The following is a 17,525-nucleotide window of genomic DNA, read 5'->3' as shown; positions in this document are numbered from 1 at the left end:
ATCAAAGTTTACTTTGCATTTGGATCTGTTCATTAGAACTTTCATGGTGAGGTACAAGGAGTTCTAGATGTAAATGAAGGTCATCATTGGGGTGAAATGCTAAAATAAGTTATTTTGATAGTTAAAGATCACACTGCACTGGCCAGTAGCACCCAAAGCCCTCAAAGACAATGTAGGAAAGCTAAAGTGAGTGCACATTCTCTTCTTGGTTTAAAAAAAGAAGCCCTTCATAACTTCTATGCAAGTCAAGAACACTCTTGAGTAAGTAGGTATATCATTATCATACCACCGATCCATTTTCTTTGACTTATCTAGTTGAGGATCTCTTGGGGCTGGAGCCCAGCTGCCATAGGACGAGAGGGAGGGTACATCTTGGACAGGTCACTGATCTGTTGCAGGGCTAACACATAAAGCCACAACCAATTTAGAATCTCTGATTAATCTAAGATGCTGTGTAACATGCAAACATCAGAACATGTGAACTCCATATAGAAAGTCCTAGCTGCCTGGTGGAATTGAACCTAGCGTTGTCTTTTGTGTGGCAGTGGTGACAATGGAAACACTTGTTACACTGACGACTAGACCTTTTTCAGAAAACATCTAAAAGAACAAATTAAACCAATATTAACTTGCACCAAAATGATGGGAAATAAAAAGTATGGAGAAAGTAAGAAAAATAGCTTATGATCCAAAGCGTATCACATCATCTGTCAAACATGTTGGAAGCAATGTTATAGCATAGGCATGTATGGCTGCCAGTGGAACTGAGTCACTAGTGTTTATTGATGGCTGCTGAGAGAAGTAGGAGGATGAATTGTGGAGTGTACATGGTTATGCTTTCTGCTAAGCTTCAACCAAATGCTGCAAAGACTTTACAGGACAAATGGAAAATGCCCCCAAACATTCCAAAAGCAACACAAGAGTTTATTAAGGCAAAGAAATTGGATATATTTTAATGGACAAGTCAGTTGCCTGGTTTCAACCCAATAGAGCATGCTTTTCAGCTACTGAAGACAAAACTGAAGGCGAACAGGCGCACAAACAAGCATCAACTGACGGTGGCCACAGTAAAGGGCTGGCACAGCATCTCAAGGGAGGAAAAACAGCATTTGGCGACTTCCCGCAAATATTAAAACGGTCCTCACATTTAACATTTTCTAAGTGTTTCACATTACTTTACAAAATGCAGTATTTTTGCTAAATCCTTTTAATTAAACTCTGCACTATTTGTTAAAATTTAAAATCCACAGTGGTGGTGTTCTGAGGCAAAATACAAAACATGTCATTGTCCAAAAACATATAGACTTAACTGTGTATTCTTACATGTCACTAAGAGGATGACTAATTAGTGAGACTAAAGTGAAGTTTACATTTTAGCGTCACAGAACGGAACGGGTAGATACATGCCTAATATGCTCTCGTGAGAGATGAAGCTTATTTCTCACTAGACCTATTATTAAGCATCACTTGATGAGTCATGTGGTATATTAAGTGTATTAACCTTTTGTTTGCCACACAAGAGAAGTATGCTGACATAATCCCATCTAATCCGACTTTGTGGGTTCTCACTGTTGGTGTGGCAGATGTTTAGTCTCTAGACTCTGTCTATAATTTCAATCATGCCAAGAGTTTAAATGCGCTTGTGATGAAGTTGCTCATCACATTCTTAATCCTTGGTTTTTAAGCAAGTTGATGTTTTATTTGGATTATTGCTTCTTCTAATATGCTTTAAAGTATAGTTTCCCAATACACCACTCTTTTAATTTGCCTAGAAATGCACTACATGAACTCGGCTAGTGTTCATGCAACAAAAAGCCAATTTAGTCACATGAGCAATGTTGAGAATTAGGCTGGTTGCTTGTTTTCAAGTTTGTCTCAAGGCCACAGATTGTTTTTGTGAGCATGTTAGCTTTCTATCATTAACTTTGAGTTTAAACCACATTTTGACTTTTACAAGTTGGAATAAGATTAAGCCTGATGAACTGAGTTTAAGATTGCCTTAAATGGTCACTACAGGAGGTTAAACCCATTGTGACAATTATAATAGATTTACAAAATAGACCTATTTACATACTGTGTCTGTTATTTTTCTCAACGTGTCCTTTTAGGGATAAGTTTGGAAAATGTGGGGCAGCCTGAATTGCATGTGTTTAATAAAGAAAAAATACTATCCAGAAATAAAAAATAAAAATGTTTCAGTGAAGGTATTACTGTATACTTATACTCCACTGAAACCTTCAGAGTAGTCAAGAGTGGATTTTTTTCTCTCTAAGCACAGGCGGGTAGGATTGATAGTGGGGTGAAGGGCATGCTATTTAGTTACTCTTCGACTCTTTGTGCACTTTGTGTGTATACTCGATGTATACTTTACTGTTTGCATAAATACACCAGGCTGAATGTGGGATGTTTGTTTGCATACACATTTGTCTTTGCAAGTCAGCCCGGTCACTGTGTGTGTTCTCTGTATGGTGTTTGACTATTTCCACATGCAAACCATCCAATTTGGCCTCCTTTCAACTACTCAGACATGCATATACATAGACTCTTTTTTTTTTTTTTTTTTGCATGTCCATATGTATAACTCCAATTCATTGTCTGTGCACACCTCTATTCTTGCCCATGTATAGGAAGGTGGGTGTGCCCCTTTTTTGTTTAAGGTGTTGGCCTAAATCTCAAGTCTGCCATAACCCTAACAGTATTTTCCCAGAACGATGTTTTTACAGTGCGTCTTGGGCAATAACAGTCATTGCTGTAATAATAGGAATAATACTAACACTTGTGCCATTGTGTTCCAGAAAAGGCCTCACCCTCGGTGCTATTTATGCTGACTGGCTTGATCAGCCGGGAATTCCAAAGGTACGAGAAGTCCTTCAGTTTTGTTTTTTTTTTGGCTGAGTTTAAAATAATTAAATACCAGTTTATGAAAAAAACAAGGCAATTCCTCACTTTTAAGCCTGACAGGTCTTTAGGTAGATAAAAACTGTTTTGGAATTTGTTCTTCATTGTAATGTTTAAAATAAATCGGTATTACTTAGGTTTCATTGTACACAATAAGGCAGTAATTTAGTCTTACTAATTGTTGTAATTGTGCTTATAGGGTAGCAATTCCCAGTGCATTGTTTTTCTTGTAGTCCACTGAAGGTTTCATTGTTTTAATGTTTTACAACCATTCTTACTACTCAGTAGTTAATGTTTACTTACTGTGGCAACAACCTGGCTGGAATTACCATGAACCGTAGAAAGACTGGTTCAATCCTGGTCACCCACAGGTTTGTGAAGTCCCATTTTGAAGCCCTGACTTTCACATTCTGGCAGCTGCCATCTTGGTTTTCTTTTAACCCCCAGATGTGTTTAGACAAGGTGATGGAGTTCTGAATTATGAGCAGCAGCCAGCAACATCCAGGAACCACTTTCCTCCATTGTCTCACGTCTAATGGAAGCTTCTCGTGTCGCATCTGCCATATTGGTTGTGTCGCATCCGGTATGGCATGACGCCACATGAGAAGAACAGCGTTAGAATGGCTACGCAGCAGGGAATATTATTAACTACTATAGTTTAAATTGTGTGCAATAATTCAGAAACCATTTGTTAAAAATGGCTTGTATTTAAATTGGTTATAAAAGGTTATGTATATTAAGATTGTGACTGCTTTGCATTAAAGGTAGGTGCCAACCTTGCTCGGCTTCAACTAAGACAAGTTACAGAACTGAGCACCTTATGCAGTTATTAACAGCCTGACCTAGGAATGTGTACTCCACCAAGCTAGGTAGTTATAACCCCCCAAATAGTCATGATGCTAACCTTAGCTTTAACACAGGATTTCACAAACCAGTTTTTAACGTCATGGTGGTCACATCCATCTTTAAGTTATATTTAGCCATTGCAAGACTGCTACTGTATCTTGGTGAGGTGAGCAGTCCTGCTATATCTGCCCCCTCAAAGGGTTACAAATACTAGGATTGCTCAGACAATCAATCCACTCCAACAGCTTTTTCAATTCTGCCATCTCCATGGTTACTGATCTTAATTACCACTGTGCGTGTGTGCAGTTTTTAGTGTCTGTTCCTGTGTCTGGGAGCCTTCACCTCCTGGATGCGATGATGTAACTTGAGTCTTCCAGGGGCCTCTCAGGGTGGAAAGGACAGTGCGGAGGGAGTGCTCCGCTGTTTTTTCACACCCGATTGGGTGAAAGCTGATTGTTTTTGCAGAGGCTTTTTTTGTGTTTGATGTGCCAGTCAGAGCGCTGGCTAATAAGATCAGCCCGATCGATTGAAACCTTTCACAAATGCAAGTGCTTGTGCATTATGTACACTGGGCACAAACACATTTTTAAAATCTCACATGCTGCCTTTCTCCTCTCTGTCTCCTTTGCTCTTGAATGTGCTTGAATTGAAGAAAGGCAGGAAATGATTTGGCCTAATAATAAACAATGACATCCACCAATCCTGTGCTGAACGATGGAGAATGAGAAGGCCAGTGTTGGTTTATTTTAGACCTCAAGAGTTCCCATTGGGATTATGATGTAGCGAGGAATATTTTGTTGATTCATTGATTCACCAGAGCTTTTAGCTCCTTCTTCTACTTAAACTACACCTATATGATAGTGTTTATTTTTTGTATTAATCACCAGTTGTCATATACTGATTTAAGTGCTGCTGATTTACCTAGTACATAATTAATGCTTTTTGTTCTTCCTGGCAGGTATTTGATTTAGATTTCCTAAACCTAAAAATCTTTAAAAGAGCAAAATGAAACTCTGGGATTTGACAAAGAAAATAGTTTCAGAAAATATTTTCAGTCTAATTTTTAAAATATATATAAAAATATAAAAAGGTATTTTTTTACCTTCCTGGTTTACTTTTAATTTGTTAATGTTAATTTGTTTAATTTGTCTGAATTGTAATATTAGAAAAAAGTAACCTGAGTACATATGAAATGGAGTTTTTAAAATGATGATTTCATTTATTAAGGGAAAAAAGCTATCCAAACTTACATGAAAAAGTAATCGACCCCTAAACCTAATAACTAGTTGTGCCATCCTTGGCAGCAAAAACTGCAATTAGGTGTTTGTTATAACTGGCAATGAGTCTTTCACATCACCGTGGATGAATTTCGGCCCACTCTTTTTTGCTGAATTGTTGCAGTTCAGCCACATCGGAGGGTTTTTTGAGTTTGAACAATGTGTTATAGGTCAAGCTAATGATGCTTAATCGGATTTAAGTTCAGACTTTGACCATATATATGTGTAAATATATTCATTTATTTTTAACCATTCAGAGGTGTGTTTTGAATCATTGTCTAGCTCCATAATGAACTGATGGGCTGGACATTCTCTTTCAGGACTTTTTAGTAGAGAGCAGAATTAATGGATGTTGTAACCCTTTCCACACTGATACATGTCAATGGCTTTGCTTTTTTATCCTTGAATTGTGGCATGATGTGTTGCAGCTTGTAGCTAAGTGATTTTTTTTGTATTCAACAGGTCTCACAGTAATCAGGTCTCGGCGTGGGTCGTGAAATTAAACTCAGCTTTCCAAAAGTAGTTAATCCATCCTGCAAACATCTTAACCATACATGTGACAAATATGGGAAAAACAAAGAAATCAGGAATGTGGCAAATATTTTTTCACACAACTAAGCTTCATATTAACAAATCCGGATATAAATACACTTCCTCTAATCATTTCCGGATGTGTCCAAATCCGGAGCTTTACAGTTGGAAATACTGGATGTATTCACGTTATTTATCAAATGAAAAGACTGCTGTGAAGAACTTGAAGTATATCCAAGCAAAGACATTTCAAGTAAAATATGGTTAACGCAAAAATACCAAAGCATGAAAGGATCTGAGAAACAAAGACAAAGGCGTCACCGTTTACATGTATGAAATGAATGAGAGGCACTTAAGAGTGAAAGAGATGCAACTTGTGAACTTCTACACGCAGTCAAATATCGATTCACTAAAGAGACTAGAGAGACACCACAGAGACGCAGGCGCAGGACCAGAGAGTTGGAGAGAGACAAAGGTCTTGCTATTCAGGGAATGGCAGTGGAGATCTAGGCAGCAAGAGTTATGTGTGGTATCCTGTTACACAATGGCAATTTAGTACTTCAACACTCACTACATTCTACACTACCCACTCTCAAAACCTCCCTCTCTCTGTACCTCTCTGTGTTTCTCCATCCTTGCCTTGTACGCACACCTTCATGCTATTTCTGCTTGAGCAGCAGACACTTTTGTATAATACTTGTAGAGAAGTACGCAGGCATCCAGTTATAGTATTGAACTTTGTGTGTGTGTGTGTGTGTGTGTGTGTGTGTGTGTGTGTGTGTGGCTATGGTAACGCTAATACCTGAAACACAGCGCGGCTCTGTGTGTGTGCGTGGGAACGTCTGTGGAGTGCATATCGTGGATTGAGGCTGAGGATGAGGCGAATATCGTGTGTCGCTGCTGCCTGTGTGTGTGAGTGAGCTGTGTGACATTGTGAACACCTTGCTTCCACGCACTCCTGTCTGTCTCCGTCTTTTTCCCCACTCCACGTACACACCCGCAAGCACACATGTACACATGGCATCATCGCTCTGGTGCGTGATTCACGTCACTTGAGCAGCGGCTTTGCTGAGGGCTTAAATAAGGTGAGAGAGTAAGGGCTGTGGGTGCGTAGGTGTTCGCTTGCATGAATGACTGCACATATATGTGTGTGTGTAATGGTGGAGGACTAAGGTGACTATCAGCCCTGTAGTTGCTTGTAAATCAGGTGATCCCCCCCCCCCCCCCCCCCCCCCCCCCCCCCCTTTTTCGTACACCACCCCTTCCTCCTCTTTACTCCTTTCTCTCATCCTCCGGAGTCAAGTTGCGAGTTTCCGTCAGAGGAACAAGTGATAGCGCTCCCACCTCTTCCCTCTCCTCCCACCTCTCTTCTCTCTCCCTCCCCTTCCTGCTTTGCTCTCTCTCTCTCTCCTTCTCTGCCTCTGCAAAGCATTCCACTCTGTCCTGATCACTTGCCCCTGGCTCACTGCTTTCCCTTCTTCTCTCTCGTTCAGTGGCTGTATGAAAGGAGCGCCGTGTGGTCGCAGGCAAGGCTGGTGGAAGAAGTCAAAGCAGAGGTAGGCACTCTCTCTCTCTCTCTTTCTTTCCTCCTCTTCTTTCTTTCCCTGTCCCTTCCTCTCATCTTCAGGGAGTGGCAAGGAAGCACTCAGATTTTCAAATATTGCACCTTAGATTGCTTGATATGATTGTCACCTGATTCCCATCAGCCTCGTTTCCTTCGGTGTGTTACTCTGCCACTGTTTCTCTTTACTTGCTTTGTTTTTCTACCATCTGGTTGTGTCCTCCGCTTCACAGGGATTGATACCATCTCTTATCTCTACCTCTCTTGCACTCCCTTTACCTCTCTTTTTCTCATCTGCTCACTTTCGTTTCAGTCTCTCCCTCTGTCTGTCTCTGAGTGAAGTGCGGCACACAGCGCTCTACATCTGTTGCGTGTCATTCTGTGCTGCCTATCAGATTTCCCGTAAAGCTCTCATCTTGTTCTTAATTGCTTTGCCTATATTTTCCAGTTCTCCCAGTTGTATCTCTGTAAAAAGTAATTATTTGTATTTTAGCTACCTTAAAACAGGAACTGTGCTTAAGCGACTGCGCTGTCGACGTGATTAATTTACTTTACATACTTTACATTTACTTTACATACTTGTTGGGAACTTGACTTTTCCTGTAGTCGTGTGTTTCTGTGAATTCATGTGGAACAAAAGGAACCAATGTTGGTAGATATGACTTTGGCCTTGATTGTGATTGGCTGTTGCACTCCAGGCTCTGTTACAACAACATACTTTCACTAGAACTCTTTTGTCTCAGCCACTTGTTTGGGTTGGAGCACGAGTGAGTGTGAGCCTGTGAGAAGGAAGGAGCTGTAGACTGTTATATATTATTGTGCCTGTCATGCTAATGGCTTGTTAACCTTACTTTTTTTTCATGGAGATATGATTTGGTTTACATTTACTTCTTGCTATTTACTCTTTTCTCTACTGTACACCCCTTCTTTCTCTCTCTCTCTCTCTCTGTCTGTGTCATCATTACACCCTGTCATAATTTCTTCTGCGGTTGTCCCCTTTTTTCCTGATTCTCCTTCACGCTCTCTTCCCTCTCACTCAAACCCTGCTACTTTGCTGTCTCCACTTGTTTACCTTTACACGCTCTTCTTTTTCCCGCCTTCATCCCCCCAATTCTCCCTCCTGCAGGTTGTAAAATGGATCCTCCTCAGTCAGAGTCATCACGGGAAGGGCAGAAAGCGGAAGAGAATGGAGCCCAAGGTGAACTACAAAGAGGTAGGAGGCACTCTGCTGTATTAAAAACTCCATCTACCTTCACTCTGCTCTACTTCTAACTCTTGGACATGTCCCCTAGCTTGTTTGAAAGCCTCTTTCATTCTAACCGCCTTGATTTTTTTTTTCCACTTAAAGTAGCTGATCGTTACAGTATTTTTTGTTTGTCTGAAAACACAATTATCCCTAATTCTGTTTATGTGTTACGTCTGTGAGGACAGTCTGCCCTGTACTTGTTTAAGTCTGTGTTTATGTTGTGTCCTCTGTCTACATATTTAACCTTTTAAGAGCTTGTATACATCACATAGCATGTGTGTGGCCTTGGTAAGTGTGTGTGCGTGTGTAGGTGTCTGTGTTTCTCTCAGGGAGGTGGACATCATTGCACTTTTTTGACATTGAGGAGATACTTTCTGATGTGGAACTTTCCTTTGCAAACAGTTTTCTTCTCATTTACCAGCAAATAAAATATTAAAAATTCCATTAAAAACAATCCAAAAATGATGCTTTAGCCCGTGCGAGTATGTGCAGTGTTAATTAGGAATCTCTGGAGACGGCTAATCCCCTCCACCCACTAATTGACACATGGACTTGCACACGCCTGCATCATTAATGAACACACACTGATCTATAAGCCACAGAGGGCCAGAAGTCATTAGCGAGAGTGGAGCAGCTTTTATATATCACTCGCAATATGTTCAGATGTTGTACACTGTAGGAAACATTTGCAAAGCTACTCATCTTTTTCTACAATGTATTTTATGTCATGAATAAATTAGGTGCCCCCGGAGTCTTCGAATAAAATTTTGGAGGAGGAAATAAAACACTGCTCTTTACATCCACTTTATTTCTAGGGTTTCACATTTTCTCTCTTTGTACTGCTGCTTTCAGTGAAAGCAGGGGTATACATATTTAAGGTGTGCTTAAAAGTTTATTTTAAATAAGATCTCATGTTGGAGCATGACCTTTTTTCTGGATTCGATTAGCTTCAGCTCCTTTCAATTCCTGTGTTGTAATTTGGAGCACACGTGAATGAAATGTCAGAGCGGCCCCTACCCCCACCCCCACCCCCTCCTCCCTTCAACCCACCTGATACCTATCATCTGGCTTATTTACAACATACGCACACATATATATACACAAATACACTTAGTTCTATGGGGCAGCAAAAGGGAATGTTCCTGTGGGGTGGGGGCAGAGAGTGCTGAAATCAGCCTCACGAAAGAATAGCCAATTACTGTCCACTTGGCCGTGCACAATAGTGAGAAAGAGGAGGGAGGGACGGATGGACGGACGGATGGAACGAGGGAGCAGGGGGGATATAGGGGCAGGGGTGTGGGAGGTCAGCGTTTGAAGTTACACCATAAAAGCCATCCTGAAAGGAAACACTGAGTGACCCCTCCCCCCCAATCCATCCACTCCTCTCCCCTCTCTCCCCTGCGGTCCGGCCCTCTCCTCTTCTCCTCCCCTGCATCTCCCTCCCCTCCCTTTGTTTCAGCGAACAGAGTGCCCCATGGACCAACCAGGTGTATTTTATATTACTCCTTCATGTACTTCAAACGCCAAACAGTCCAATTTCTCCTCACCCCCTCTCCTCTTGATCTACTACTCTTTCTTTCCTTTTCCCTCCATCTATCAGCCTGTTGTAAGGCTATAAATCACCTTGCAGATCTGATCAGCAAAGGTAAAGAGAAAAACCAAAGGTAGGAGCATAAAACGCCAGAGACGGGAAGGCAAGAGAGGACTGACTTAAATAGCTGAGGTGTATCAGTGATGAGGCTATGATTGGATCATTAGATGGAAAATTGTAAACACTTGATATCACTGTTTTGAATTCTGTATCTCCTGTGGTTTATTTTGGATCAATTCAGCTGAAACTTAAACTTAAAATAGATCTAAGCCACAAAATGATGAGCTTCAGTGGAAAATGACAAAGGGAGGGGAAATGGGAGATGCTACTTGAGACAAGAGGGGGATAGGTGATGGCATGACTGTACAGAAAGAGGACAGCCACGGGAATAAAAGGTTAAAAGAAAAAGTAGAGGACAAGGGGAAAACAAATTGGTAAAACAGGATTTTTGGACCTCAAGCTGGCGCTAGACTAGCGGTGGATTAGGGGTTGATGATTGTGGAATCCAGTACGGTAATGAAGCCGCTGCAGACATTTGAGGAAATGAGGACCAGAGTGGATATTTGAAAAGATGAAGCACACATGTGTGGATACATATGCAGCATTGGTCAGTTGTTGTAGAGGTGGTTAGGAAGAAAGAGAAGAAAAAGTGAGGGGGGCAAGAGAAAAAGTAGGATATTTAGTGGGGAGGAATCAGGCGGAGCCAGTGTTTAGCACAGGCTCCGCCTGATTCCCTAATCAGGGATGATTAGGGAATATACACACATTTACGCACCGACACAAACCTATAGGTTCATAAAGTGCATGAGCCAGACACCCCCTGCAGAGCTGCCCGAGATCTGGTCAATTTAATAGAGCCAAAGTTTATTACCAACTTCCCCTCGTCTTTGTTTCTGTGTAACGTTATTGATTTACAAGCATCTCGGTGTGCACGCCGAGCATTTTCCTTGTCCACACGTGTAAGTTGTGCGCGCACGTCTGATAAGTGTGCATGTGTCCAGCGTGCGTGGAGAGGTCTGAAGAGGGATATTAGTCACGCCCGTGTGGTAATGGGCCTCATTTTGCTCTCATTTTCATCTGTGGTTTCTGTAATGAGGGGGTCCATCTGCCCCTGCTGATCAAGACAGGAAACCCTGTAGGGGAATTTTGTGAATAACTGGAGATTTTGGCCAACTAGTTTGGCAAAAACCTGCTTGTCTGTTCTGATTGTGCAGTTAGTAATTTGTAATTGATCTGGTACTTTATCATCAACTAGCTTCCATATTAAATAGCTGGGAAATGGTCAGTGGGCATCGTAACAGACCAAAGCTTATCCTAAAACCTCAGTCCAGCCTTGTTAGCTGTGTGGAACTTCATGGAAAAAGTGGCTTGTGGAAATTTATTGTGGGTTTAATGGCAGGCGAGTTACAATAACATTTTAAAACTCCTATAATGGGGTTAAATTGAAATCTGGGTGTTTAATATTGCTAATGTTGATCAAGTAAACAACCTCCACACTTTAGGCTTTTTTAAAGTACTTTTGTACTTGAATACAGTGTATTAGTTCAGTTTGTCCTGCTGTATTTAGCGCAGATGTGATAAGGTTCTGTATATAGAGCATGTTTACATAGCTCCTTCTCCGGATAAACATATCTGGGAAATTGTGTAATCCTGAATTCTTTTCATTCCAGCTGAAATTGTTTTAGACCACACTATTTTTAATTTCAAACTGCAAACCTTTGTGAATGTAAGCATGCACGAGTCTTCTGTCAATGAGATCAATGAGATTTTATTGTCCCAAACATTGTGATTTTAGTCATAATTAACCGAGGACTTCTAATCATTTCATTTAAATTGTATGATTCCACATTTTCACCATGCTTTGTTTTTTGTGGGGTTTTTTTTAAAACCCCACACAAAAAGATTTTTAGCCTTGTAGTATTTATTGCACGGTTTGCCATATGATTATACACACAGAGTCTCTGCAGGCTCAGAGTGATAATGTATGTAAGAACAGGGACATCTTTCTCTGGGCCACAGATGCAGCAGAATACGCTGACAATGAATCAGCTTCCATCTCAGTGTCACTCCGTCACCTCATTTGCACCTACACGCCAGTGTGCATCTTCCTGGTTAATGACACGAGTTACTATGGAAACACGCATCATCAAGTTTGTGTTTGTTGCCATGGAAATGTCAACAACAACAGGTTTAGAAGAACATCCTGTCTTGCAACAGCACTTCGGTGGTTAAAGTGTACCTTCTTGAAACAGAAGGAGGGCAGTTGACTTAGACGTTGTCACACGGGCTGGCATTATCACATTATTCAGCAGCTGCAGCTTATAATTATATAATTTGTGAGAAATTATTGATAACTTTAACTTTATACTGCATGCCTTCTAGGTTAAAATTTTAAAGATACACATGTCCAGTGTGGAAATTAAATTCTACTTCCGTTTGCTCTAGAGCAGTTACTAAACGGACCTTGCAGCGCTGGTATGCCGCAAGGACATATATGTTGGCTTCTATTTTAGGAGACAATTTAAACCCGTGAATAAATGAACTGAGTTTGAGTGGTGACTGAAATCTCTTGTGTTGTAATGAGGTGCGATGTTGATTGATGTTGGTTCGACAGGGGAAGTAGTTGTGGTTATAACAAGGGCCCCTGTTGGAGAGTAAACAATAGGAAGGCTATGATCAAAAGCCTCTTCAGTTGGGTGGGGTTTGCAGGTGGTGCACATTACCCTTTCATAGTGGGCTTCTGTAAGTAGCAGATGGGAAACACGAGAGAGAGCAATGTGGAAATAGTTTCAATCAGTGTTATTTGGTACTTCTTCATGACTTTGATTATTGTAAACATAGCTGAGGAGTGGGAGATGTTCCCACACAAAAGACAGACAGATTTTAATCCTTAGCCCATGTTTTGCAAACAAAGACTTAAATGTTTTGCGTGTGCATGTGTAAAAATTGCAGGAAAGTCTTAAGAAGGAAGTCCGAGACGCACGTATGCCCGAAAGCCTTGTATTTATTTTCCTCTCCTTCTGAATCTGTCTTCCTCTTCTTGCCGTTGTTTAGAGTTTGACCAGTAGCCATGAAATAAAGCATATCCGTTTAGTAATGGTGTTTTTCATGGCATCTGTGTTGCTGTTTTCTTCAATAAGACGTCACTGCTTCAAATTGCACTCAGCCATAATTGGCGATCTGAACTCCGCCCCTGTGTACTGTTGACAAGGACACATCTGGTTTTCCCTCGTTTTTGTTTTCCAGTCTCCAGTGTGCTTCACTCCTGGTTTATTCGGCCTTTTCCTTTACTCTTTATATCAGTCTTTTTTTCCCCTTTCTAACTCTGTTTCACTCTTTCTGTGTGTGTCTTTCTCTCTGTGATTTATTGGCAATGAATCAGGGATGAGGGAGTATGCCGGAGGAGAGATGGGAACATTCAGGGAAATGGCTGTTTCCGGCCAGACTTCACATCAGGATGGGAAAGTGTATGTGCATGTTTGTGTGTGTGTGTGTGTGTTTCTTCGTCATCACCAACTGGGGATCAGCAAAGGGCTGCTTTCTGGCTCTGTCCGCTTTCGTGTAACGGCCCATTACACGAAAGCGGGCAGCCCACTGTTTTTAAATAAAATCACGATGAAGCTTTTAATACACACAGGAGCACATGTGAGTTTTTGGAAAACCTCCTTTTCGATAATACATTGAATAAAAAATGACCTTCAGCTGTGGTTGTGATTTTATGATGATTAGTTCTACTTTTTAAAATTTTAAACTTTTCTTATTGAACAATCATGTTATAGTCAGTGTTGGTGTGATGGGAGGTTGAAAGCTGAGGTTTTGTTTAAATTATAGATTGTTATAGTTTGCGAGTGGCTGCTGGCTGATGCCAGGTCACAAAGAGGGTGGCAGACCGAAAACCCACATTGTGATCACTTTGATTGCTAGCTGCAGTCGCATGTGGTTGGACGTTGACTTGTCTGCAAACACTTGCTGTTACTTCCCAAGTAGTAGTGAAACTCGGGAGTGCGATGTAAACCAGAAATGGAGACCTTTCACCTTTAAAGTAAGAGCTGTGTCTTACTGCTGCAATAACAACACACTTTTAAAAGTTTTTATATTTAAATGTTTTAAAATTTTTACTTTGTCAGTGAACCTTCTCCATTTCTGACTTGCATCATAGCAATCTGCTACCAACCAAAGCAGTCATGAGGATGTTTTCTGTTCAACATCCTTTACCTCTTTGCTACCAGTTTCACACTAGTGATAGCCACACGTTGGTGGCTGCCACTCACCGTTCTCTAGGCCTGCATGAATGGAGCTTTAGCAATGCATCTCATTACAGTAACTGGCAGTACCAACTCACAACAACAATACAACATTTTCCCTTTAAAGTGGTGGTCTCCAGGCCTGTGTTACTGAGGTCAAAGCTTAGCTTTTTTTTGTAAATATGATGTACAGATTGTCTGGACTCTTGGGTGTTAGATGAAGAGTTCAGGGAGGCGGGAGGCAGAGTTTAAATAGGGATGCGATGTGCAGTCTTCTAAGGCAGTTAATCTGATTTCGAAGTTTAATATGAAAAACAAAATTCTTGTATTTCTCTTCAGTAGGAGCACCGCAACCAGTGGATTCAGTCATAATCACTTGTGTATTTTAAGCTTTTTTTTTTTTTTTTTTAACTTTTACATGTGATTTCTGGTTACTGAACCGTAGCAAACCATCTCCACAGTGCAGAGCTTTGTGGGTGTAGTGAGATAGGTGCCTGCAAACCAGAGGGGATTATCTTTGCTTATTAGCTGTGTTTTATCATCTGCATCCATTTATTCTCTTATGCTGTTAGTAATACATCTTTTGCGTTACACTATTTGAACTTGTGTTGATAGAAATGGAGATTCCCTCTAAAGAGTTTTTTTCTAGCCATGTGAGTCTTTGGCACTACATTACAATTACATATTTCACAAAATGCATAAACACTGTACACCTGTATATCTAATCTATGTGTGACTGAACAATGATAAGTAGCCAAAAATTAAATAAACATGAGATAGAATGGGCAGATATATGGACGTTATTCTCCCCACTCTGAGCTTTTAGTTTTCAATTTCCAGAAACTGTAGAGAAGTATGAGTACACAGAGTCATTTACTGTCTGCTCAACATATACAAATAACACATTAACCACCTGAAAGACACATCGGCACATATAATGTAGCTACAGATAGGGAGTGAGGGTGAGTCCAGGACATGTTGAGACAATGGAGCACGAGCAAAACAACAGATCAATAAAAGTATCTTTACAGCTTTGTCATCTTCTGCAGTATCTGTTGTGCAAACTGCTGACCAGGAAGGACAGATTGTGTGGGAATTGAGGGATCAGCGGCAAACAACTGCTCTTTGATTCACTGTTCTCTCACAATTGCTTTGCATCAATAAGCTGTTGATCCAACGTGACCTTCCGTGGAAACTTCTCAGTCTAGTTTGTGCTTAATTCAATGAACAAATAGTCAGGGATGAAGTAGTTTCATGACAGACCTGATGTCATAATCCATAAATCCAGTAAATGCTTCCTATAATGAGTTTAACTCACGGTGCAGCATAATTGGATATTACTGTATGAAATGACACGCAAAGTCTGTAAAAGTTACACCCAGTTTTCCACTTTCTCCTGCAGTCATGCTGAAAATAGTTTTTTCCTAGTGACAGATAGCAAAAAGCTAGACAAAAATAAAGTGAGAGAAGATAATTAAAATTTATCAAGGTTGCAAGTGTTAGTGATGGGAAGACTTATGTTTAGAGTCGGGTGAAGTGGAGATGGCTCCATTTGTGTTGCGTTAATGAGGGAGAGACAGAAAGAAAGTGAGAGGGATAGAGTGCCAGTGCCTATTTGTCTCATTTATCATTCAGCTGCGTTTCTGTTTTCGGGGTCATTTGAAGCTCACTGGCGCCCTCGTCTCATCCGGAGTTCCCCACCATCTGTGTTTGTGCATTCGTGTATGTGATGTATATGTGTGTGTGTGTGTGTGTGTGTGTGTGTGTGTGTGTGTGTGTGTATGCCGGTTGTTGCTGCTCTGCAAATGGGTGTTTATGTGCACCTGTCCATACACACCCACATTAGTAATACTGTCTTGTGTGCATCCTCTAGCCTTGTACAACTTGCAGCTAAAAGCTTAATCCCAATCCATTTAAAACCAGATCTTAACCTTCAAAAAACCTTTTAAATACATGTCAGAAAGTGAGGATGAGCCAAAATGTTCAAATTTTCCTAATGTGTCCTCACCTCAAGGTCTCAAATTCAATTTGGTCTGCATAAATATTGACGTACGCGGACACATGCACACTCACGGACATACAAATATAGAAATATACGAGAAGGCAAAGAGTTTTGCTGAAGAAGAGTGGGGTTGGCGTAAAGAGTAGTTGTATAGAACGAGAGTAGCTCCAATAGGCTTTTCACTGAAGTGGTCAAAAGCAAAAAAAAGTACACACACACACACACACACATACACATGCATTCTGAATCCCTGAAGCATTTGAGTGTCATTAAAGTGCAGCTGTGTTTGTCTTTCCAGCACACATGGAAAACACATCAGGGACAGACGAAGCGAGAGAGATCAGCCTTCTAAATTTGTCTGCCACAATACGTAGAAACAGAGTACCGCACTTTGTCACTGGCACAGATGCCCATCGTTCATTTTGGAGTCCATTCAAACACAAATGTAGACATTTGAGTATAATGCAGTGCTATAAAACGCAGTGTAGCGCAGAGGTCGCGATGTTAAAGCCGGCGACACTTCAGCCAGACATTTAGTGTAGAGTCATGTTTAATATTGGGCTGGGCTGTAAAATGGAAGTAGCTTTTTAGTGGTGGGAAATGAATCAATGCTTTTCGCATAAAATCTGATTTAGGCGTCACCTCGCTGTTTTCATTGCCCGCATCGTTTAGGAAACAGCGCGCAATGTGGTGTTTGTGTGTCTGTGTGTGCACATATGAACGCGGAGTGATGAGTGCTACAACATCTGTCTTTCCTGGTAATGACTGGGGAGACTACAGCTCTTTCGGGCATCCCCGACACATTTAGTGGCGTTAAGAAAAAAAAACTGCTCACACACAAACATTCACACATGTACACAAAGTAATGTCAGCTGTATGCTACTAGATCCAATGATTACAGAAATCCCTGTGAATGAGTGCAATAGTATTACTCAAATATTTGACACTAAGTGTCTGATGTGCGGGTGCTGTCTGTGAGAACCCCTGGCTCATAATCCCCTGTTCTTCATTTGTTGGGGTTACGCTTATTCACTCCATGTGAGTGGGTGTATGCGCTAATGGCCGCATTGGCTTTCCTTTAACGTTAGAGACATTTTAAAACTGTTTGAGAAGCAGAGACAGATCCATCACCTAACTATGACTTCACTAAGAGGCTTGTCGCCAGAAACCCCCGTTTTACAAATTTTATGGCCCCCCCTTTGAGACCCATTGAGGTACTGGACCTCTGTGGGGTCTCCGTTAAGTGTCTGGCACCAGGATTGGATTGGAGTCTAGGACGTTTGTTGGTTGGGTCCGTGCTTTGTGCTCTTTGTCGTGTTCGCCGTTGTG

The 17,525-nt window shown here is 41.1% G+C and overlaps 1 protein-coding gene across 6 annotated transcripts in view; it reads left to right on the top strand.

Moving 5' to 3' along the window:
- Positions 1–17,525, top strand: part of aopep (aminopeptidase O (putative)) — a 90,019-nt gene that overhangs the window by 41,131 nt on the left and 31,363 nt on the right. For all 6 annotated transcript variants that reach the window (XM_085181198.1, XM_085181197.1, XM_085181192.1 and 3 more), the window contains exons 12-14: positions 2,796–2,856; positions 7,046–7,108; positions 8,240–8,326. In XM_085181198.1, coding sequence (XP_085037324.1) covers positions 2,796–2,856; positions 7,046–7,108; positions 8,240–8,326 — 211 coding nt within the window. The remainder of the gene's footprint in view (positions 1–2,795; positions 2,857–7,045; positions 7,109–8,239; positions 8,327–17,525) is intronic.

Source organism: Neolamprologus multifasciatus, chromosome 12, assembly GCF_963576455.1.
Source record: "Neolamprologus multifasciatus chromosome 12, fNeoMul1.2, whole genome shotgun sequence".
NCBI lineage: Eukaryota > Metazoa > Chordata > Actinopteri > Cichliformes > Cichlidae > Neolamprologus > Neolamprologus multifasciatus.
This window is presented reverse-complemented; position numbering and strand designations above follow the sequence as displayed.